At 37.0% G+C, this 23,031-nt stretch overlaps 3 protein-coding genes across 3 annotated transcripts; 2 read left to right on the plus strand and 1 right to left on the minus strand.

Moving 5' to 3' along the window:
• Positions 1-900: 900 nt before the first annotated feature.
• On the minus strand, positions 901-6,090 carry LOC113645594 (ras-related protein Rab-19-like). Its single transcript, XM_027151296.2, has 5 exons — positions 5,971-6,090; positions 4,723-5,184; positions 4,402-4,636; positions 1,931-2,114; positions 901-1,732 (listed from the first exon to the last, which is right to left on the minus strand). Exons 2-5 carry the CDS (start codon positions 4,905-4,907, stop codon positions 1,449-1,451), a joined length of 888 nt encoding a protein of 295 aa, XP_027007097.1. The 5' UTR covers positions 4,908-5,184; positions 5,971-6,090; the 3' UTR covers positions 901-1,448.
• Positions 6,091-6,167: 77 nt separating this feature from the next.
• cct2 (chaperonin containing TCP1, subunit 2 (beta)) lies at positions 6,168-14,168 on the plus strand. Its single transcript, XM_027151295.2, has 16 exons — positions 6,168-6,325; positions 7,571-7,645; positions 8,409-8,474; positions 8,563-8,674; positions 8,811-8,887; positions 9,213-9,325; positions 9,583-9,785; positions 9,893-9,993; positions 10,105-10,232; positions 10,410-10,513; positions 10,816-10,935; positions 11,511-11,639; positions 11,806-11,909; positions 13,356-13,455; positions 13,596-13,737; positions 13,956-14,168. Exons 1-16 carry the CDS (start codon positions 6,323-6,325, stop codon positions 13,984-13,986), a joined length of 1,608 nt encoding a protein of 535 aa, XP_027007096.1. The 5' UTR covers positions 6,168-6,322; the 3' UTR covers positions 13,987-14,168.
• A 2,631-nt stretch (positions 14,169-16,799) lies between these two features.
• nots (nothepsin) lies at positions 16,800-21,464 on the plus strand. The gene is made up of 9 exons (XM_027151679.2): positions 16,800-16,961; positions 17,112-17,292; positions 17,601-17,718; positions 17,978-18,096; positions 18,448-18,647; positions 19,194-19,319; positions 19,893-20,040; positions 20,906-21,004; positions 21,109-21,464. Exons 1-9 carry the CDS (start codon positions 16,900-16,902, stop codon positions 21,295-21,297), a joined length of 1,242 nt encoding a protein of 413 aa, XP_027007480.2. The 5' UTR covers positions 16,800-16,899; the 3' UTR covers positions 21,298-21,464.
• Positions 21,465-23,031: the final 1,567 nt, after the last annotated feature.

Genomic DNA, 23,031 nt, shown 5'->3' on the forward strand with positions numbered 1-23,031 from the left:
TCACCTCCCACCTTTGCAAGTATCACCAACTTCTCATCCATGCAATTATCTGATCAGCCAGCCATGTGACAGCAGCGCAGTGCAGAAAAATTATACAGATGTGTCAAGATATTGGAGAGTTTGAAATGAGGATTAACTGAAGCGCTAACCTAACTTGTATCTGCATAGTTTTTTTGCATTGTGTTGCTGCCCAATGGTGTAAAGGTGCTCCCAGTAAAGTGGACAGTATTTTGGAAGTTAATGAGCTCACAGCTCATTTATGTTAACGGATTTGAAGATCTTTGTTTTTGTGAAGGCTGGGTAATAAACAGACTATGCTGATGTCATTAGGGTACAACAAATCTTTTGTGTTTCTCCGAAAAAAGAAAAAAGAAAAACCCAATTAATTAATTTATTTATTTTTCTCCCTCAGCAGTTTGTGATTAAATTCTGTACCAGTTAGGTCTGCATTTTACATGAACCCCAAAGTGCCCCAGGTAACAAAGTGGCTGTTTTTTCTATATATTTATAGAAATGATTGTAATGTAATTAAAAATGAAGTCAGGAAGCGAAGACTGTTCAAGTGCAGGTTTCTTGACGTGTCTTATGTTCAACAATTGTTTAGATTCAGTTGTCTGTAATCTAAACTTGGATATTATATACATTTGCATAAATTTACTTTGTGAATACCTGTGTTTGACTAAGTTTTACAGTGTAGTCCTTCAGAAAGGAGTACAGGTCTTTGTCCCTTCGCTGTATTGTTTTTTTTTTTTTGGTCCACAGTATATGATTAAAAACTAATCATGTATAACACTGATTGCATGTACTGTTCCATTCTGTCAGATTCTACAGGCTTGTAATGTGAAGGTTTACACGGTACACTTCAGAGAGCACTGTTGTGTAGTAAAAGAGTAAAGCCACTGGCTAAAAATCTTAGTTTAATATCACAGTCAGCAAATCAATCCGAACATAGACATCAACCTCAGGAACACTTTGTGGTGTCTACAAAATCATCATATCAATATGTACCTACAAGGGATAAATAACTGAAGTGACAATGAAATACCTCCATGTTCAGCGTTTATCATTTCCTTTATTTGTAAACCCCAGTTAAATTTGTTTGTCTGGCGACGTGCTACATAGGAATATTTCTGGTGATACTACATAAAGTATACCGTGTTTTTAATGTGCTTGATGTATATCAGTCAGCTGTGTGAATAAACTTACTAAACAAAATTAAACACTTAAAAGTGCTGCTATTGAGAGGTTAACTGTATATCTGCTTCGCAATATTTATTGTTGGAGTCTGATATGAAAAATATATATTTGTAGTATGTTTCACCAACGACAGTAAAACAGTGTCAGACGGTGAGATGAAAATAGTTTGTAATTAAAATGAACTCGCTTTAGTTTGGAATGAACAAAAATTAGAATCAAAAAAGTGTAAACTTAAAAGTAAAAGTCCAGTGTTAACACTCGCATGTCTTTTTCTCCTCTGTGTTTGTGGGACTGTTAATTGCTTTGGTGTTGGATTGCAGTAATATGTGTGGAGAATCCATGTAATAACCGTCCTCCTTTACAGCCAGTCCATTGCTTGCCAGTAGCTCACGTGCCATCACAATGAAGGCTTGATCCACATTCTGGGCTTCCTTTGCTGAGGTTTCCAGTGCTACTACAATTCCTTTTTGCTTCGCTAGTGTGCATGCTTCATTAAACTCAACCTCTCTCTCAGACTCCAGATCACACTTGTTACCTGCAAATGTAAATAGATGGGTTAATTTTGTGCATTTCACAGAAGATATACACTATAAAGACATGGGTTATGATGAGTACAGTTTTCCTAAGGCCTAGGTGGCACCGGATATGATGAGGTTAATTTGTAATTAATCACCTGTAAAACTCTGGATATAAGAATTCTCAAGATGCAAGAGCTGTTTTAAACTAAACTTACCTATGATGGCCATTAGGACATTGGCAGCTCCATACTGCTCCATCTCTTTGATCCATTGTGGTACAGCATTGAACGTGGATTTGCGGGTGATATCGTAGGTGATCATAGCTGCATGAGCACTGCGGTAGTAGCTCTGTGTGATGGTGCGGAAACGCTCCTGTCCTGCTGTGTCCCAAACCTGCATCTGTGATAAAGGACATGAAGTTAGACTCTTCCAAGAGAAAGTCCCAGAAGAATCTGCATGTGCAAGTGTAAGGAAGGAAAAAGCTCCTGAGAGAAATCAGTTCTGAGATTCTAGGTCATGAGTGGTGTCACTGTATAAGGTTTTACCCTTTGTTGAGGATATCTGTAATCCAGGTTAGTCTAATAATCTGCCAAGTTCAGCAATAATTCCTAGCCTAATATTCACCAGCGCCAATGTTATTTTACTAAAGTGATCATTCCTTTTTTCTTTTTTTATAATTGCCATACTGAGATCTACAACATCATTACTGTATGCATTATTATGCATTACTTACCATTACTTAAGTTTCCAGTTACCAGCACTATAACAGCTGTAAGATAAGATAAGATATAAACTTTATTGATCTCCAGTGGGGAAATTCATTTATCACAGCAGCTCACAGACAGTTTAATGATCTATCAGACTGTGGCATGGTCAAGCCTGATTTTTCAGCAGGGTTGTCATTTTCACATCTGTCATCTCAGGAGATTTGGTTTTGCCTCGGTTAATTAGTGGAACTTCAGGGACTTTTACGTAAACAGAGCAGGGTAATAAGTGCTTTCCTTTAAATGTGTTTGGTGCAAAGGTGGCTGGCTTCAAATACCTTCATTCATCTGGACAGTTTCCTCTGTACATTAAGGGGAGAAATAGATTGTGTAGTTTGTAGTGGTATTTAGATATTGTGAGAAAACTGCGTAAGAAAAAGACCTCAAATAACCTGTCAGCTGCTATACACATCAGGTTTTATTTATTATTATTTCAGATTAGTTTCAATATACTTACTGAATTATCCATAGTAGTTAATATGCAATAACATGTTATATTATATTATTTATGCCATTTTGAATGGTTCATAAAAAGTACATATAGCATTCCTGTCATTTTGTAGGGGTCTGAAGATGAATAGATGTGAATTACTGCTTCATGTGCCTCACATCCCACTGAGAGTTTGCAGCTCTCTGAAGACCTGCTGTGCTATAGCAACCTAACACACCTGCAACTTTCACACCAGACTCTATCCTAAACCGTGTCCCATTCTCACCTGTCTGTGTTCTCCTATAGAGCTACTTTTCAATATTTTATGTGATATTATATCAGTATTTTTTTAATGTTAGCCTTTTGTGATCAACCTTCTATTCCTTCTACCTTCTAAGCCATTACATCACCTCAGTAAGACACCTTAAGGATTAAAGTAATAAAAAGTTAAATATTAATAAAAAAAAACCTAAATAATCAAATACTATTTTATTTACTTCATACTTCTGTTAGGAATGCCACATGGAAAATCACCGGTTCTGCCTAATCAGGGTTTAGCATAATTCCCTGTTCATTACAGCATGAACAAATAAACGATATTTCCTCTAACTCAGTTGAATCTAATTTAGTCTGTTAATATGATGAATATGCTATTTTAGATGGGAAAGTAACCCAGCCTGATAATAAAGATTAATTCTGAATAATAATTTCCTTCTTGATAAGCTAACTTAGCTTATACACGTCAGACATTGTTTCTAAGTCTGGGTGTGTATTTCGCCCTACAATTATCTCTCTGACTGCACTGAAAATCTGGTTTATGGCAGTCAAAGAGAAGTAAACTGTACCAAACAAATGTTAAACTTTCATTTACTCTAACATTGGGGTATTTGGTGTTTGGAAATGTGATATATCCTGGCGGTCCAGTATTCTATAAGAATAATCTGTAACATTATCCTCTAACGGTTATAGATTTCACTGACATCTGAATGAATCCAGAGCCTGTAATCCTGTACTGCAAGTGACGGTTGAACATACCAAAGATTCCACTCTTTCAGTCCCTGAATGTTAACACATTTTTTAAACTCTAACAGGTGAAAATACTCAGCATTAGATAACTCTGTCACTCACGCTGCTCACAGACAGATGTCTTACTACTGAATGTAACCAACACACAAAATCCTGCCTATTTCAGTGGTTGGTTAAAGCATGGTCAGTTAAGAGACCTTAAGGTGTGCAGGGGAACAATGTGGGATGTGGGTTTACAGTAAACCTGTAGAGCAGGTTGGTTGTTAGTGCTGCTGGTTTGACAAGTTTGTTTCAAGGTCTAAAAATGACTTTGCCTTGAATGGACGCACCTATATAGTGATAAATACCTAACTTAGCAGAACAAGTTCCGCAACTGAAGTTGTTCCCTTTTTGATAAAACTTTAAAATTAAACACCAGAAAAATTGTGCCATTAAAACAAGCACATCTTAAATTAATTAAACTGACCTTTATTTTTCTGCCTTGGATGTTGAGGGTTCGAACAATGAAGTCCACTCCGATAGTGCTCTGCTGCCTCTCAGAGAAGTTCCCAGTCTTAAATCTCTGAATCACAGATGTTTTTCCAACATCTGTGTCTCCAATTAAAATAATCTTGAACAAGAAATCGAAGCAGTCTTCTTGATCCATTCCAGCGGGCTGCTCAGTCAGACTCGCACATCCAGTCCAATGTTCAGTGTTGATGCTGGGATAGAAGAGGAGGCAATGATTATGATGCCCTCTATCAGTAAATTCAGAGTTACAGTATGTATAAAACACAAAGCAATCTACCTGTAAAAACAAGGTTCCTTGCCATCTTCAAAAATACTGGGGAGGTCTGAAGAAGAATATGCCTTTGTAGAGATGATCAAAACTATGTTGACAACTTTCCGACATCTACCTGTTTCTCCTGACTGACTTGTGCTCTCTGCTCCTGCTTGCTCTTCCTCTGTTTCACTCCACCCATCTCCATCCATACTTGTATTTCACCTGTTGTTGTTCCCACCCAGCTGACACCAGCAAAGCTCCACCCATGACTTGCTGGGGTATTGTAACGTAATGCACCACATGTCCTGTAGAATGCACTATGCTCTAACAACAAAACAGGAGCTACTAAACAAAGAGTTGTAGACAGGTTGGGTGATGTCGATTACTGAGAGTTGAGCTGTACCAATGTAATAAAAAAAAAATCATATAATGCTAATTTGTTAGTCTACAATAACTGTATCCTGTGAACACTGGGCCGGAATACACCTTGGATAGAATAAACACACACACACACACACACACACACACACACACACACACACACATACACACAATAATAATATCATTAATAATAATAATAATAATAATAATAATAATAATAATAATAATAATAAAAGAAGAAGAAGAAGAAGAAGAAGAAGAAGAATGGTAATAATCATTACCACTTAAAACAGCATCATAATATAGAAACATGTCAAGTAAAAAAAAGACATTTGTGGTAGAAATACCTTTTTTTTTTTTTTACCTAAATAAAATACCTAATATTAATAATAGATAATAATTCTATATGACTGGAATAATTGTTTCTGTGATTTACAATCATTTTTAATTTGTAAGCTGTTGTATAAAAGCAATAGAACACACAAGGTTGTATTATCAGCTTTGGCTCGTCCCTGAGACCAAAATCACAGCTGTGTTGTTATTCATGATAACATCTCCTATTGTGTAAATATACCTTTATTAACTTATGTATAAATACATTTAAACATTAAGGGCAGGTCTATTCTAGGCTTAACTATATAATGACACCTCCCAAAAAAAAGACATTCAGATATTTTTCTGCTAAGTGTTAAGCAAAAAATAAAAATAAGCAAAATTTCTTTGATGAAAACATCTTTGTGTCTTACTGTTTGAAAATACAGGCTAAATATAATCACTAATTATGTTTTGCTGGTTTATGTTACGAATTACTGGCATCGTTTCAATGTGGCTTTAAACTTAAAGCTTTTAATTTGTTCTGTATTAGAACAAAAAGCGTATGCGAAAACATACCTGGCAATAAAGATCTTCTGATTCTGATTCTAAAGCTTTTAATTTGAAAAGTCACAGCAGTGGTTTATGTTTCTACGTCACTTTATTTTCCCCACCTATATTCAGATAAATTCCGCCTTCATTGCTACGATTGGTTGTTAGTCCAATGAAAATTCAGACTAAATACTACAAGCCAATACATTTCTTGAGTTATTATAAGTATTACCCAATCGGAGTGTGAAGGGCGGGGTTTAATGAATGTGGGTAGGGGGAAAAAAACATACCGCTTTTTACCATCTTTAGTGTTTCACGCGCTGCAGGTTCCTTTCTTCCCGGTGTGTGCGCGCGCAGCTAAGTCTAACCAGTAGCAGCCATGGTAAGTGTCTGTTAAAAGCAGAAATATAGATATCTAAGTTATATTTGCCGAGTTTGGAGAGTGGAGTAAGGTGCGGAATACACGTGAGATGTCGGAGACGTGGGAGATGTGTAAAGTGTGACGTTTGTAGGGATTTAACTAGCCGACTACACCCTGACTCGTTCACGCGCACATGTCGGCCTTTACAGTAAAGTTACCAAGAAACGCAAATTGCTTGCACGTGCACACGCAAAAGACGAGCTAATAAACATACATTTAGGTTTCGTTATTTTTCCAAATTTTGCTTATCAACACGTGTTTCTGTTACATAAAATAGCGTCTGTACTAAAAGGTTAGCGGCGCTGCTATCGCTAGCTGTCAGTGTCCATTGTGTTCATATTGCAGCCGGTTAGCTTAGCTTGGTAGCCGGCTAGCTTAGCTTGCTGGTTACAATGCAGCATGTTTTAGTTCACACTTTATCAAGATTTGTTCTGTTTTGAGAAAATAAAAAGCAAAACAAACACACAAGCGACAAAATAAAAACACTTGTCAGGCTCGTTATCACCTTAATGTCTGTTTGATTTGAGATATTAGCTGCATTAGCAAAGCAGCTAAATAGTGAGCAGAGTTAACGGAACATTCTAGTGGTTTCTATGGAGCTACAGAGCTGTGATGGAGTCAGTCATATAAAGAAAGAGGGTAAAGCACACAATGATAAATTAAATCGTACCGAAATAAAAGCGGTTTATTGGGGATTACAGAAGTTCCTTCATAATCTCGGGTTACCAAATATTACGGTTTATATACGGTGATTTTTTTTTAGGAGTGTTTTATTCCCTGGTGCTCTTCACACCATTGCTTTTGACTAGCACTACAGACCTGAGCTGATAAAACTAAAAATAAACACACACATCTCTGTCCAGAAGCCTTTACGCATTCTGTTGTTTTTGTCTATTTTGAGCAACCCAGGTAATTAGATAGATAATTAGATAGATGCACATGATGTATAGTAACAAGACTTTATAGAGGGAAATACAGAAAGTGCTGAACCACAGGAAATAAATGTTTTGCAGGGTTGTTGTGTAGTAAAGGACTAAATATATACACGCATTAATTTTTAATCTTTTTATCTGTATAAATCTGTATATATCAACAATGTGTTAACTTTTCATGTAAGTTTGAGTTTAAATTTGAATAACAATTAAATTTTGTGGTATTGAAGAACCTGCATGTATCTCTCATAAATGTGATCGTGTCATTTGACAGGCCTCCATATCAATGGCCCCGATGAACATCTTTAAACATGGAGCTGATGAGGAAAAAGCTGAGACAGCTCGCCTGGTGAGTTCTTCAAACTGAACAGCTATGTACTATGGTCAAATGTGTATGAACACCTGACCATCACTGTGGGGATTTGTTGATTTGGACACGAGCATCTGTGAGCTCAGGTACTGCGGTTTGGTGAGCAGACAGTTAGTAATCCAGTTCATCAGTGGACTCTCCAGTGCTTTCACTCCAAAAACCAAGTCTTCATTTATCCTGCTTTTTGTGCAAGGACTTTGTCATTCTGAAGCAGGTTTACAGCCTCTTAGTTTCATTGTAGGGAAATTGTAATACTACAGAAAATGCGAGTGTAATTTATAATTGTTTTTGCAAATTTGTGGCAACAGTTTGGGGAAGAACCACATCTGGGTGTGACATTCAGGTGTCCGTAAATGTTTGCCTACGTAGTTGTTTGGATCATAAAGTAGAATCATTAGGATCATATTAATTTACAGAGCCACAGCTTATATGATTGCTCCATGGCAGATGTAAATATCTTTGATATTTGTATTTATTTACTCATTGCATGTACAGTTACCGTGTATCTCCTTTATGTTTGAATCACTTTAATTGTCTCAAGCATGTCAAGCATACAGAAAGGAGGCGATCACTTACACAGTATATCTGACACACACTGTCTAACTGATCTGTGGCTACAACTAAAGCCTTAAAGTGATATAGATTTTATTGCTCTGTTTATAACAGTTGACTCTGATGCTGAAAATTAAATTGTTTATGTATTTTAGCAGGGTTTGCTAATTCTTTTCCTCTTTATTCCTAGTCTTCTTTTATTGGTGCCATTGCTATTGGCGATCTGGTGAAAAGTACACTCGGACCAAAAGGAATGGTATGTAAATGGTTAAAATGATCATTGCATACTTAGTATGTGTAACTATATCTCATTTTTCTTCATCACCTGCTCATATTTTTTGCAGGACAAAATCCTCCTAAGTGGTGGACGTGAGGGATCTGTTACAGTAACCAATGATGGAGCAACCATTCTGAAAGCCATTGGTGTGGACAACCCTGCTGCCAAAGTGCTGGTTGGTGAGTATGGTGTCTGTGTATACAACAGATCCAAATTAACTTTTTTCTCAGTGTAATTTTTTCAGGGGGGGCAAGATAAATGTTAAACTTTCAGTAGTGTATCATTGTAGGCTTCTCTACATTGTCTTTTTTTCAGATATGTCTAAGGTCCAGGACGATGAGGTTGGAGACGGCACTACTTCTGTCACTGTGTTGGCTGCTGAACTGCTCCGGGTGAGTGAGGCATTAACTCTGAAAAATCTTTAGTCATTTTATCATCTGGCCAATCTTTTCCTAATGGTTGGCTGGTCAATTTGTATCTGTGATAATCTTGAAAATATTTATTTGAATGTATATTAATACTGCCTGTATTATTATCTCACTAGTGGATTAGTTTGATTTCTTGTTTCAAAAGCATTGTAAAAATGGGTTGTAAGGTGCCTGGAGATTCTGTGTCTCTTTTTATAGTTTAGATTTTTTGGACGCACTTGCACCTCTTTTAATATCTTATTTATGTTAAGGTCACTCAGTGGTGACTTTTTTGTTCATTATGCATTAGGAAGCAGAGCTGCTAATTGCCAAGAAGATCCATCCTCACATCATCATCTCCGGCTGGAGGAAGGCCACCCAGGTTGCTCGTGATGCCTTGAGGGAGGCTGCCGTGGACCATGGGTAACATCAACATCTCAGCATTAACCATCTCATAAGTTTGACAATAAATGCAGAAGAATGAATGTGTTGATGTTTGCTTTACATTGCTGCAGCTTTGTTTTCATGTTGGTTATATATTACTACTACTACTCCTAATAATAATTATGTAAAATGTTAAAACTCATTACGAACTTTGTGTTAAAGCTTTCTGCATACAAATAATTAAGTTAGTGTAACCCTAGCCTTCATAACCTATGGTATCTGCATCTTCATAACAGAAATGATGAGGTAAAATTCCAGGAGGATTTGTTGAACATCTCCCGCACCACGCTATCATCCAAACTGCTCACTCATCATAAGGATCACTTCGCCAAGCTGGCAGTGCAGGCAGTGCTCCGACTGAAGGGCTCTGGCAACCTAGAGGCCATCCACGTGATTAAGAAGCTGGGAGGCAGCCTTATAGACTCTTACCTGGATGAAGGTCTGAATCTAAATAATTTTTGAGAAACCTGAATGTATGTGATGTATATTCAGTTTGGAATTGTGACTGATTTTTATATGTTGTTCAATACATGCATTATTATGCAGGATTCCTACTTGACAAGAAGATTGGTGTTAATCAGCCCAAAAGGATCGAGAACGCAAACATCCTTATTGCTAACACTGGCATGGACACAGACAAGATCAAGGTACATCTTTAAATCTTACACTGCCCTTGTTTGTTGTTGTTTTTAGCACCCCACACCTACTATTTATTTATTTTTTTCCCCCATTCATTTGTTGGTGTTTGGTTTCTGTAGATCTTTGGCTCCAGAGTACGTGTCGACTCGACAGCAAAAGTGGCAGAAATTGAGATGGCAGAGAAAGAGAAGATGAAGGAGAAAGTTGAGCGCATTTTAAAGCATGGAATTAACTGCTTCATCAATAGGTACAAGGTGTACACTTGACACAACAATTCACATAGGTCTTTTGACAACTAAGAGGAAAATGTGCCTCAATAGGTTGATTCAGCATTTTTACTGAAAATGTTTCAGTTCTATGAAGTTTATAAACACTATGAATGTGAGGCGAGTAACATTTTTCGACAATTTTCTCTTGTCTCCAGACAGCTGATCTATAATTACCCTGAGCAGCTCTTTGCTGCTGCTGGTGTCATGGCCATAGAACACGCTGACTTTGCTGGAGTGGAGCGACTGGCATTGGTCACAGGTATGTAAATGAAAGACTAAAAAAAAAAACCATGCCAGAAAGGAATAATAAGACTAGATAGGTTCAATGAAATACAACAGGGGGAAAAAATCCAATCTCATAATCAGAGTTGACACAAGAGTTTGCAATTATTTCCTGCAAAGCAAAATGGTTTAAAGCTTTCTATTTAATTACGAATGCAAAAGCACTGTCCAAAAAAAAAACAAGCAGGTGAACATTTCTGTGTCTTGTTTTTTTCCCCTCTTAATGGGATTAATTGTCTGCTGCTTTGTTGGTTTAACACTGGATTATTTCCTTTCCAGGAGGTGACATTGCATCTACATTTGACCACCCTGAGTTGTTAAAGCTGGGCCACTGCAAACTCATTGAGGAGGTGATGATCGGAGAAGACACGCTCATCCATTTCTCTGGTGTGCAAATGGGTAAGTACTTACATTACGGTTCTGTTTTCTTTCTTCATTTTTTAATTGTTAAATCACACATTTCAACTAGTATGTTGTCCAGATGTTTTGTCTGTTTGTAGTTTGTAATAGTGTTTGGATGTCTGCAGTCATTTAACACTCAACATGAACAGTGCTAAAGACAGCTTTGCTTGAAAAGGCTTATACAAAGGACGCACCGTGTCATTTGTAAGAACAGATCTCAGGGTTATGAGCTTTGTTACTGTGAAAAATTGAAGAAGTCTGTAATGCTTTATGGCTGTAAATGCCAATCAAACTGTTTTATGCCTTATTTGGCTTTTCAGGAAAGGTAGCTTTTCGTCCTGCTGTGCATGGAGTTATTTTCCATGGCATAAAACTGTGAACAAACAACATTTCTAAATGTGTTCCCCCACAATTTTTTTAAATTAATAGTCTAGAAAAACATGGACATTATATTAAATGTCTTCAATTCTAGTACGCACTTTGCATACACTTCAACAACCTCTCCATAAATGGTATCATCATAAACTCTGAGCCTTCTATATAGGTGATGCATTCTGTGTGTGTCTTGTAAGGTGAGGCCTGCACTATTGTTCTGCGTGGAGCAACACAGCAGATTCTGGACGAGGCTGAGCGTTCTCTCCATGATGCCTTGTGTGTGTTGGCTCAGACCATTAAAGAAACTCGCACAGTCTATGGTGGAGGTAGGTGGAGATCTTGAACATACTACTTTACTTAGTTTCTCCTTTTTTCTGTTTTAGGTCCCTATTATATGATTATTTAGTCAGATGTTTGTGTTACTATAATTCAAGCTTTATGTAAAGTTTTTCATTAATTACAAAACAAAAACACCCTTTGCCTTTCTGATAGGTTGTTCAGAGATGTTAATGGCTAGAGTGGTGTCTGACTTGGCCAGTAGAACTCCAGGAAAAGAAGCTGTGGCTATGGAGTCTTTTGCCAAAGCCCTGAGAATGGTGAGATTTAACGAGTTACTACTGGGTTCTTTACCACAGAGACATGCTCAGGGGATTGTGTCCTTGCATAAAATTTACTACATGAAATTACATGATGTGTTTATTTGAGAGGTTACTTCTAACCAAGCTGATGTAATTAAGTGTATATGGTACACTTACAGAAGTTATTATGCAAGCTGCAGCTCAGGAATATTAGCTCAAATAATTATTTGTCCCCTAAGGAAATTTTTATTCAACTTTCAGATGCCAGAGTTGAAATACTTTGTTGCTGCTTCATGTTTTTTTTTTTTTTTTAACTGATATTTAAGTTATAAGGTGGAAGTTCAGAGTCTAGGGAATGTTTGTGCCCAGTGGTGTAGTCTAGTTTTTTGTAGTGAGTATACTGTGATCCCCCCCCCCCCCCCGCCTCATATGCACCCATCCTAGAGCGACACCCCATAGGCACCACCACACTCACTAATGCATAAAATATGCATCTACATGTAATTGAGAGCATTATTAAAGACTGCTTATGTGTTATCAACATTCCAATTTATTATAAGCAACAAAAGACAGCTGATAAAACCTGTGCTCCAGGTCCCATATTCATATAACATTTAAGGCTACATGAAACTCTTAAAGGTATAGTTCACCCAAAAATGAAAATTATTTCCACACCCTCAGTTTGCTCCAAAACTGTATGAGTTTCACCCATGGCAGCACCCATTGACTTTCACAGTAGGAAAAAATATAGACTATGAAAGTCAATGGGTGCTGCCAACTGTCTGATTACCAACATTTTTCAAAATATCATCTTTTGTGTTAAACAGAAGAAATAAACTCGTACAGTTTTGGAACAAATTGAGGGTAAGGAAATGACACAATTTTCATTTTTGGGTGAACTTTACCTTTAAGAGCTACATTTAGCCTTAAATGTTATATGAATATGGGACCTGGAGCACAGGTTTTATCAGCTGTCAATTTTCAATGTACATTTAAGAGTGAACAATAAACATTTGTTCAGCATTATCACCAACACTCTTTCATTGCAGAATATTATGAACTGGAAATGTCCCCCGAAGCTGCTGTAGCTTTAGAAATCACTCAGTGTAGTTTGAGTCTGCTTTCATTTCCTTTTACATTAGTTAGTTAATTTCAAATTTGTGCCAAAAAACACCGCCAAGCAACTGATTTTCCTTGGTAGGTGACGTCAGATCAGGTCACAGGTCACGGAAGCCCCGATGGTCCAAAAACATTAGTGATTCGCAATCGCAACCACAGTCTGTGTTCGCAACACAGACGGGGTGAATTTATGAATGAAAGTTCTGTCACAAAACGATATTGTTACGTATCCTCACGCTTTTCAAGTGGGTATACGGAAATCCTTGGCCTTTCCTAGTGGGTATAATGTGGTGGTGTTTCAAATTTCCACTACTGATTAGTCTAACGAACGTGTTTGTATCCTAGCTGCCGACTATAATTGCGGATAATGCAGGTTATGACAGCGCAGACCTTGTGGCTCAGCTGAGAGCAGCTCACCAGGAGAATAAGATCACTTTTGGTCTGGGTGAGTTCTGGAATATTAACACAAACACACGTTGTGATTTTAATAGCAAATAAAATTAGTTAGCAGTTTGTTTTTCTTGTATTAATAAATGTTATATTTTCTGTAAGCTGCTTCTGATCTTTAATCTTGCCGTGATTCAGACATGATGCGAGGCACAACTGGTGACATGGCCGAGCTGGGCATCACTGAGAGCTTCCAGGTGAAGAGGCAGGTGCTTCTGAGTGCTGCAGAGGCAGCTGAGATGATTCTTCGTGTTGATGATATCATCAAGGCTGCACCAAGGTACGTTAAAACTGCTCACTCTGTGAATCTTAGAATAGTGCTCATGTACTTGAGTCACTGATTGCTACTATGGAAACATCTTGCTGGCGCCAAATTGTGTGTGTGAAGCCAGATTCAGTTTTACTTGTTGCAGCTTGCACAGCTAGTTAAAGGTTCTGAGTTCACAATGAGTGTCTGACCATATGTTATGACTCACAAACTGCAATGTTTTCTTTCAGAAAACGAGTACCAGATCACCACCCATGTTAGAACAACAGAAGAGCGTGGAAAGCAGCCTTTGTATTTATTACCTGCAATGACCTCCTTCTTCTTTAGGTTTCATGTTAATGTATAGCACAGTTAGCACTGCAGAGGCTGCCTGTGTCCTGCCACTATTCAAACGTGACCATGATATTCTTTGTTTACCCACTAATAAAACTTTAGAAACTGTTTTTTTTTTGCCTCCCCCCCTCATTTTAGCATATTACATAATGCAGAAAATACTGAAAATGACTGAATTGAGCTGTATTGATAGTTAAATAAGACAACACAAAGTCATAACACAAATCAAATAAGATGTGTAATGTCAATTTGGCCAAACCTCTATATGAATGCACTGTCCAAGTGTATTCTTATAAACTGTCAAATTCTGTCATTTACTCGTCTGTACACAGGAGATGACAAATATCTTTATAAAATGGTAATATTGATTGAAATCCTGTCTCTTATGATGGTTTTTTTTTTTTTTTGGTGAATTCTTTTTTTTTTTTATTGCAAACAGTCAAATAAAAATACAGAATCCCATTTTGGTTTTACATTAAAAAGGAGTAAAGTAAAAGAATTACAACAATACCAATAAAGGAAAGGAAGTAAAGAGAAAGAAGAAAACAAACCACTGCCTACCCCGGGTCCTGGCCCTCTTAAATTATCGAATACAAGTCATTTTAAATTCACAAAAGAAGAAAATCTGGCAAAACCTGAAGGCCTACAAAATAAACGATTGCCATTTATGAAAAAACCTGGAGGTATTACCTCTTATTGTATATTTCATTTTCTCAAGCTTAATAAAAAACTCTGTATCCTTTAGCCATTGTGAGTGAGATGGTGGGACAGAGGACTTCCACTGAAGAAGAAGGTGACGTCTGGCCAACAATGATGTAAAGCTAATAACTTATTTTTGCATACAGTTTAACTGAGATGCTTCACCTGGAAGTCCAAATATAGCAATCAATGGGCAGGGTTGCAAATGTACTCCCAGAATAGTGGACATTGTATTGAAATAACCCAATAATTATATAGTCGTGGACAGAAAATAAACACGTGACTCAGGTGACATTGTGAGTTAGAGCATCTGTCACATTTGTCCTCGATATCTGGGTAAATTTGAGAGAATCTATATTTAGAAAAATGCACCCTATAAATGACCTTAAACAGGTTAAGTGCGAGACGAGCACAAGAGACATTACCAAAGCCATTCACAACATTATCCCACCACCCGTCCCCAAGCTGAAGTCCCAGCTCTCCTTACCAAGCAGACTTTGTTTTGGAGGTTGTTTGGTCACAAAAATCCAGAATACGTTTATAGATCTCAGAAACAGCACCTTTTTGTTGTGATTTATACGTAAGCAAGCATTCCCACTGTTGGAAAGGTGGAGCTGAGGGAAAGCCAGGAAAACATTTTTGAACAAAATGCCTATCTTGAAAATTTCTAAAGAGGTGGCTGGTGGGTAGCAAATACAATGACGACAAATTAGCAAAACTGTTAAAAAATCTAGTAAAAGTCAAGAAAACAGTGTATACCTTTACCACACTGAGAAAAAAAGAATTTAGACACAAAGGGGGAAAAAAGATGATTGCTACATAATGGACCTAAAGTAGAAAAAAAATCCTAAATTGATTCCAGATTTTTAAAGTATTAAATGCAACATAATTTTTAACGTACAAAGAAGTTTTAATTGGAAGAGAAGAATATATAAAAGCAGGTATAGAGGATTAGGAAGAACATGACTGGGCTTCTAACTTACACCATACTAAATGAGGTGACTCAACCCAGCACCGTATCTTATGGATGTGTGCTACCTAGTAATAGAACTGAAAATTTGGTAGTGCCAGGCCAAATTGTCACTCTCTGGGGTAATGACTTACGCCCCCTGGGACATCCCCCAGACCAAACGAAAGCATTAATCATTTTATCTAATGAGTCAAAGAAGTGTTTAGGTAAGAACTATGGGATTGTTAGAAATAATAAAAGAAGTTTAGACAGAACATTCAGTTTAATAGCATTAATCTTCCTAATCAGAGACAAAGGCAGACTATTCCACCTATGAAGGTCAGACTTCATTCAGTTCTCAGAAAAAAGACCTGAAAATTTGTGTCACTTTAATATCAAGGTAACTAAATCCGGTGGGACTGATTTTGAAGGGCATGTCCAGATGCTTAAGTTGCAAAGCAGTTGTGTTGATTGGATAACATTCACTCTTCTGAAAATTTCATTTATATCCAGAAAAGGAGCTGAATGTATCAAGAGTGGATAAGATACCAGGCAGACCAGATACAGGGTCAAATACATAGAGCAACAAATCATCTGCATACAATGATAATCTGTGTTTGATGCTGTTCCTAATGACAACTTTAAACAAAGTAGAGGATTGTAATGAAATGGCCAGTGGTTCAATACCCAAGGCAAATAAAGATGGAGAGAGGGCAGCCCTGAAATGTCACACGTTTCAATGGAAAATACTCTGACTGAGCGCACATTGTTTGTTTGAATGCTGGCTTGAGGTGATGTATAAAGTAATTTCACTCAACTAATACATTTATTACCAAAACCAAATTTTTTTTTAATACAGCCAATAAATACTCCCACTCTACCCTATCAAATGCTTTTTCGGCATCCACTTGTTAGAGCTGGTTAGTACATATAATTTTTTGGCTTTTAATATTATTTTATATTATTATTTTATATTATTATTATTTTATTAATTCCTTTGTGTGCCATGTTTAAGTATGCAGAATACAGTGTTCAATGTCATGACCACCTGAAATTAGTCCAATGTTTATTTAACACTGTTGAGACTGGCTGGCATAGTCCAATGGTTCTCAGCTGAGCTAATGTCCTCTGGGTCACCTGTTCTGTATGAAAGTGTTATAAGACCTGCTAAGAGAAATACATACTGACAAATAATGAAGATGAAGCAAATACTGCTGCTGCTCTCATCCCTGTGCTCTGTTTATGGCCTTGTGAGGTAAGAAAATATTCAAAATGTGTTGTGTAGAGATTTAAGAGTTAAGGACTTGTCTATGATCATGGAAAAACAGAAACAACTGCGATGCCCAAAGTTATAGGTAATGTTCGATATTAATTAAATAATGGTTGATACACATATGGAACTAAGGGTGCCGCTGATGAAGATGTCCACTCTGAGAAGTCATTTAAGAGCGAGTAACCAGCTGATGGACTTTCTGAAGGAACACCACGTGGATGCTTTCTCTCGCCGATATGCCCACTGTTATCCGTCTAGATTAGAATCTCTGAAACCAGGAAAAGCAGCAGAGAGACTCTTCAACTTCATGGATGTGAGTGCTTTAAAACAATGCAAAGTTACTGAAGTAATTAAAAAGTTGTCATGAGCTAATTTTCCAGAATTTTTTATTGGCTCTAATGACTGGCTGAAACCATGACGTAATAAATATTTTTAAACAGTGGAGCAGATAATCCATTTACTTCTGTTGTAACATATACATGACTTCTAGCAATAGATCCACTCTGAATTATTGAGCTACAAATGCTCATACTTCTGTTAAGCTTTGCATACTGGCGTGATTCTGATGTCTATTTCAGGCCAGTATAACTAAGCACATATGTTGGATGGTATGTTGTGAAGGCACAGTACTATGGACAGATCAGCCTGGGAACCCCAGAGCAGAACTTCACTGTGATCTTTGACACTGGATCTGCTGATTTGTGGGTGCCTTCATCTTACTGTGTCAGTCAAGCATGTGGTAATGTACACATTTCTATTTGTATCAAAATGAATCCTAAACATTTTTAATGTTTCACTTAAAGTTTACCTTAATGATTATCCCAATTATTGCTTTTGTACTGGTAATTATAGCATTTTCTGTACTGTGAATTTGTTTAATTTCAATGTGTAATATGTACAAAGCGAGAGAGCTCAGTGTCTCATTGAGCCAAATCAGTCCATTTTTTTTATGCTAGTGACCTTTGATTTTGGGTCACTGTGTTTCTGTCCTGGCACAGCTACACATCACAGGTTCAAGGCAGTGGAGTCGAGCACCTACATTCATGATGGTCGAATCTTTGGCATTCACTATGGCTCTGGACACCTGCTGGGCGTGATGGCTAAAGATAAGCTGACGGTAAGCCACAGATGCTGCAAACAGGAGGCTAATAAATAAGGCCTGGTAACACTTCTGTACTTTACAGAAGAAAATAGAGGTTTAAGTTAATAACTGTATTAATAAGGCATTCTAATGAGACAGACCATTATGTGTCATTTAGGAATGTGGACTGATACTGACTATAAAAACCCTCAACAAATGCTAAATTATTTTATTCATGATAGAGTTGCTTTATTTATTTATTTATTTATTTATTTATTTATTTATTTATTTATTTATTTATTGCTTAACTTGTTTTGTTGTTCAGTTTACAGGGATATTGTGTACCTCTGCTGAGTGTGTGTTGTGTAATGGTGCCATGTTGTGTAGGTGGGCTCTATGATTCTGCCGGATCAAATGTTTGGGGAGTCAGTGTACGAGCCAGGCATGGCCTTTGTCATGACCACGTTTGATGGGGTTTTGGGCCTTAGTTACCCATCACTGGCGGAGGAGCTGGGAGCACCTGTATTTGACAACATGATGAAGCAGAACAAAGTGGAAAAGCCCATGTTTTCCTTCTTCCTCAGCAGGTGAGCATGGACATGCTGTAACGAGAGAAACAGACTGTGTAATAGTGGGACCATTTTTGACCAAATAGTGGTAAACTGGTAAAAGTTGTCCTATATGGTTATTTGTAACAATCTATGGCATTGCTTTTATATGATTTGATGATTCTTTAATATTAACTTCTATGATACTAATGGTTGAGAATTGCTGACTTACTTTTCTTTTTCTTTTCTGTTTTAATACTATACTATATTAGATATTAGTCACATTACATCGCCACAATGACTTTGCATTCTCCAGTTTTGTTTGGGTGATTCATTTTAGAATAACAGCATGGCTCTAATTGTATCGTAGACACATAATAAAAATGGATTCAAAAATCCGTAAGAACTGTTGTAAGAGATTAACAAATGCATTAGTGTGATGCTTTAAAGTTCCAAAACATTACTAAAAATGAGTGAAAGAATACACTAAAGTTAGGTAGTGGTACAGATGTTTAGATGTTTAGATCAATCCTCAGACCCAACAGACTCACAAGCTGACTCAAAGATATGGATTGTGTTTTGCAGGAATGGCAGCAGTACCAGTCTGGGAGGTGAACTGTTGCTGGGAGGTATGGATGAAGAGCTCTTTATTCCTCCCATTAACTGGCTCCCAGTCACTCTAAAAGGCTACTGGCAGATCAAAATAGATGCGTAAGTTTATTGCTTAATCATACACTACAAAGATATCTAAATAAAATGACACGCTAGTGGAAAGATGGCTTATATATGTTAGATTTGATAGTTCCCTAATCTGATTAATATTCTATAGCAGCATCCCTGGCAGTTGCAAGACAAATAACAGTCTTCTTTTATTGCACTCTAAAGTATTACTGTTTCTATGATAATAACAAACTCACAGAGATTTTTAACATGACAACCTGAATTTTCATTTCATTTTTGTCTTATTATTGGCTTATTAATTTATATTTTTATAATTTTAAATTGTTTGATGCATTATTAATGACTATAATTGCTGGCAAATTTGTGTAGTATAAGAGCAATAAAGCAGGTTGAGATTGAAAAATAATCACCTTTGTCAGGATTGATATTTTCTTGTTCCATCGTGCTTTATTCCTTACCTAACACACACACACACACACACACACACACACACACACACACACACACACACACACACACACACACACACACACACACACACACACACACACACACAATGTGGCACTATATTTCAGCACTTAATTTTCCCCCATTTGTTTTTAGTGTCATGGTTCAGGGAAGGGCTACCTTCTGTCACTCACACAGCTGCCAAGCGATTGTTGACACGGGAACGACTCTCATCTCTGGGCCGACAGCGTACATCCTGATTCTTCAACAGCTCATTGGAGCTACACCTACTGCAATAGGAGAGGTGACATTTACTTTAAATTAAAGGATACAAATTTTTGTTTACAACACCATGCCATGTAAAAACTTGAAATAACTTGAAAGACATTTACAATTGCTTAAAAAAAACTGCCTTTCATTATCTATAGTCTGTTCAACTTTTTTTTTTATGCTTTCTCCACTGTGAAGAACAGGTCATTTTGTGAAGGTAAGTCTGTGTGGTAATGTGGAGAAAGGTTCAACATTGTGGATCTATCTTAACAATTTGTTTGCATTGAAAATAATATTTTAAAATATAGATCTGTGTTACATTGACAATACACGCTGTCCTGCCAGCACATCATCAGGGCTGTCTTTGCATAAACAGACCTTTCGTTTCTTTTTGTGTACTGGCACCTGAGAGAGAATGAACACATGACCTCCAGGTTACAATGCCGCATTGTGTCTTTTTTATTCTTTCCTACATCATGAGCAGTAAAATCAAACAGCCTCTAAAGAAAATACACCAACATCAATGACAGATTATAAGTAAAATAAATAAGGCACTGTTCTGGTAATTAGATTTATAACATAGCACTGTTGATCAAATCTAGGCAGATGGTGCTGATTAATTTCCTATAACAACAGCCTTGACAATAATTCTGGCTATAATTACAGGTATATATTAATGCTCTCATTCTAGTAAACTTGTTTATATTGTAACAGCTCATTCATAGTGACTCATATGATGGACACATTCATCGATCACTCATATGAATCCAATCTTGGCGACAGGGTCATCACACATGCCGGTGTCAATTATTTTCTTATGACAGCACAACCCATGGAGTTTTATTCCTTGTGGAGCTAACACATCACTCACATTAATGAAATCATGTTTTGGATTACAGTATCTGGTTGATTGCTCCAGGATCAGCAGTTTGCCTGTGGTGTCTTTTGTGCTTAACAGAGTAGAGTATGTCGTTTCTGCAGATATATACATCCGCAGAGTGAGTATAACACACACACACATACATACTCAGTGTATATACACATACTTAAATACATGGTACATACATTTAATATTACAATTCTCAATTTTTTCCATGTTTAGGATACAATAAATGGAAAAGAAATTTGCATAAGCGGCTTTCAAGGGACAGATATCTCGTCTCCATTTGGACCTGTCTGGATTCTTGGGGACATTTTCCTCTCAGAGGTTTACAGTATCTATGACAGAGGTGAGGATCGGGTTGGCTTTGCTCAACTCTCTCACAAGGTCAAAAGTGTCTCCACTCAGTAGCAGTGGATGTTGGGCTCCATCGTTTCCTGGTTCTCAAGAGCAGAACACTGAAATATTTCATCTTTAAAATCATGTCTTTGAATGCTGTCAGATTTTTTGAAAGGCAAAGCGATTGACATTTTGTGATGACTAATAAATGAATAATTAAACTTATATTTAATCTCCCAGCAACTGTCCAGGATGAGTCCAGACTTCTTCACTTCCTCACTAACTGCATACTTTTTTATTAGTTTAAATGTAGTTACTGAATCATATGCTTTAAGGTGATTAGCAGAACAATGTTTAACACAAGATTTGAGGAATTTCTGTCCATCTGGTAAAAAGATGAGGGCTGTTTCTTAAATGTAGTTGGATGTAATTCAGATTATTTATTTGAAGCTATGTGTCTGAAGCTATACTGGTGTGTCCTGTATGCATGTTAATCAGGAATTATTTCTGTTTTCGCTGCCAATTTGCCTGTGTCTTTTGGCAAGTGTTGTCTAATGAATGGTTGTGGCCTTTTATTGCATACACATATATTTTAATTTGAGATTTTCCTGCTAAAGCACATCTGACCCAAGTTTAACTATACTTTTTAATGTGTGTTTATCATTATTTATTATTTATTAATCATGTTTTATAGCCATCGACCTAGTTAGGACTCGCAAGTGATTGGCATCAATGAAATATTCAAATACACAATATATTGTAGAATAGTCATTTACATTATATTCTGAATTAACCAGGATTTCATGTTTAGTGTGGCTTCCAAAAAGTTGCCTACTTCATATTTAATATATTACGCTGCAATGTTATACTTCCATTCTTCCACAAATTGCTCTGACTCGATTTAGACTGATTCATTTTACTGTTAAATATTTTGGTCTGTGGGCAAACCTAAAGCTTAGATCAGCTGAGACCCAGTCATTACTGCTGGTCTCGGTATGTGAGTTTTTTCCCTTCACCTACTGTATCCACTTTAAACCACCACATCAGGCTGAACACAAAAAGTAGGATTGAGTCTTGGGACATGGTACAATTAGTCAGGACAGGAATTTGTAGGTATTCTGTGACAGTTCATAGAAACTAAACAAATGGATCCAATAATGCCACAGAAAACTAGCGACGAGAAATAAGATTAAATAATCATATAAACAATTTACATTGTGGAGAGTCAGTCGGTTCAAGTCGAAGGTAATCACTTAATTATACCTGATTGGTGTTGTAGGATTTCATAGATGATGGTGCAAGGTCCTGATTATTCAGGTTATTCTGATCCTGTTCCTGGTCACCACAGCACATCAATTGTTCCACATATTTTTAATTGGCACAGGTTTTATCCTGGATGCCCTTCCTGACGCAACCTACCCATTTTATCCCTGCTTGGGACCTTAAGTCTGTAGGTTCCATTGAAATACTCTTCCTGTCCACATGGTGGACACATTAGCTAGTGAACTCTGGAAAATACAACAAGCAAAGCTAAAGGAGAAGCTGCTAAAGTGGAAAATCATGCTCTGTATTTTGACTTTAACGTCATTTAATCATTGCTTTTAAAAAACAGTGTTATTACATTTTATAGACTCAGAACATCAACATTATATGTCTGTAATGTTGTTACTAACCTGACAGCTATTTACTGTTACTCAGTAAATACTGAGACAGGTGCACTGAGTCGAATCAGCCTGATTCATTTTTATTCACTTTTCTAACACAAGAAAATGATCAACTCAGAGGCCTGTTATCACCTCCATGTGT

Source organism: Tachysurus fulvidraco, chromosome 19, assembly GCF_022655615.1.
Source record: "Tachysurus fulvidraco isolate hzauxx_2018 chromosome 19, HZAU_PFXX_2.0, whole genome shotgun sequence".
NCBI classification, from domain to species: domain Eukaryota; kingdom Metazoa; phylum Chordata; class Actinopteri; order Siluriformes; family Bagridae; genus Tachysurus; species Tachysurus fulvidraco.

What these genes read in the sequence shown, in the direction of transcription:
- nots (XM_027151679.2), top strand. Translation starts at nt 16,900, where the DNA reads ATGAAGATGAAGCAAATACTGCTGCTGCTCTCATCCCTGTGCTCTGTT. An exon ending in TCTGTTTATGGCCTTGTGAG is followed by an intron (nt 16,962 to 17,111) that starts GTAAGAAAATAT and finishes TATGGAACTAAG; the next exon opens with GGTGCCGCTGATGAAGATGT. An exon ending in CTGTGTCAGTCAAGCATGTG is followed by an intron (nt 17,719 to 17,977) that starts GTAATGTACACA and finishes GTCCTGGCACAG; the next exon opens with CTACACATCACAGGTTCAAG.
- LOC113645594 (XM_027151296.2), bottom strand. Translation starts at nt 4,907, where the DNA reads ATGGATGGAGATGGGTGGAGTGAAACAGAGGAAGAGCAAGCAGGAGCA. An exon ending in TCCAAGGCAGAAAAATAAAG is followed by an intron (nt 2,115 to 4,401) that starts GTCAGTTTAATT and finishes CCTTTATCACAG; the next exon opens with ATGCAGGTTTGGGACACAGC. An exon ending in TGTCCTAATGGCCATCATAG is followed by an intron (nt 1,733 to 1,930) that starts GTAAGTTTAGTT and finishes TTACATTTGCAG; the next exon opens with GTAACAAGTGTGATCTGGAG.
- cct2 (XM_027151295.2), top strand. An exon ending in TGCTGCCAAAGTGCTGGTTG is followed by an intron (nt 8,675 to 8,810) that starts GTGAGTATGGTG and finishes TCTTTTTTTCAG; the next exon opens with ATATGTCTAAGGTCCAGGAC. An exon ending in ATTAACTGCTTCATCAATAG is followed by an intron (nt 10,233 to 10,409) that starts GTACAAGGTGTA and finishes TCTTGTCTCCAG; the next exon opens with ACAGCTGATCTATAATTACC.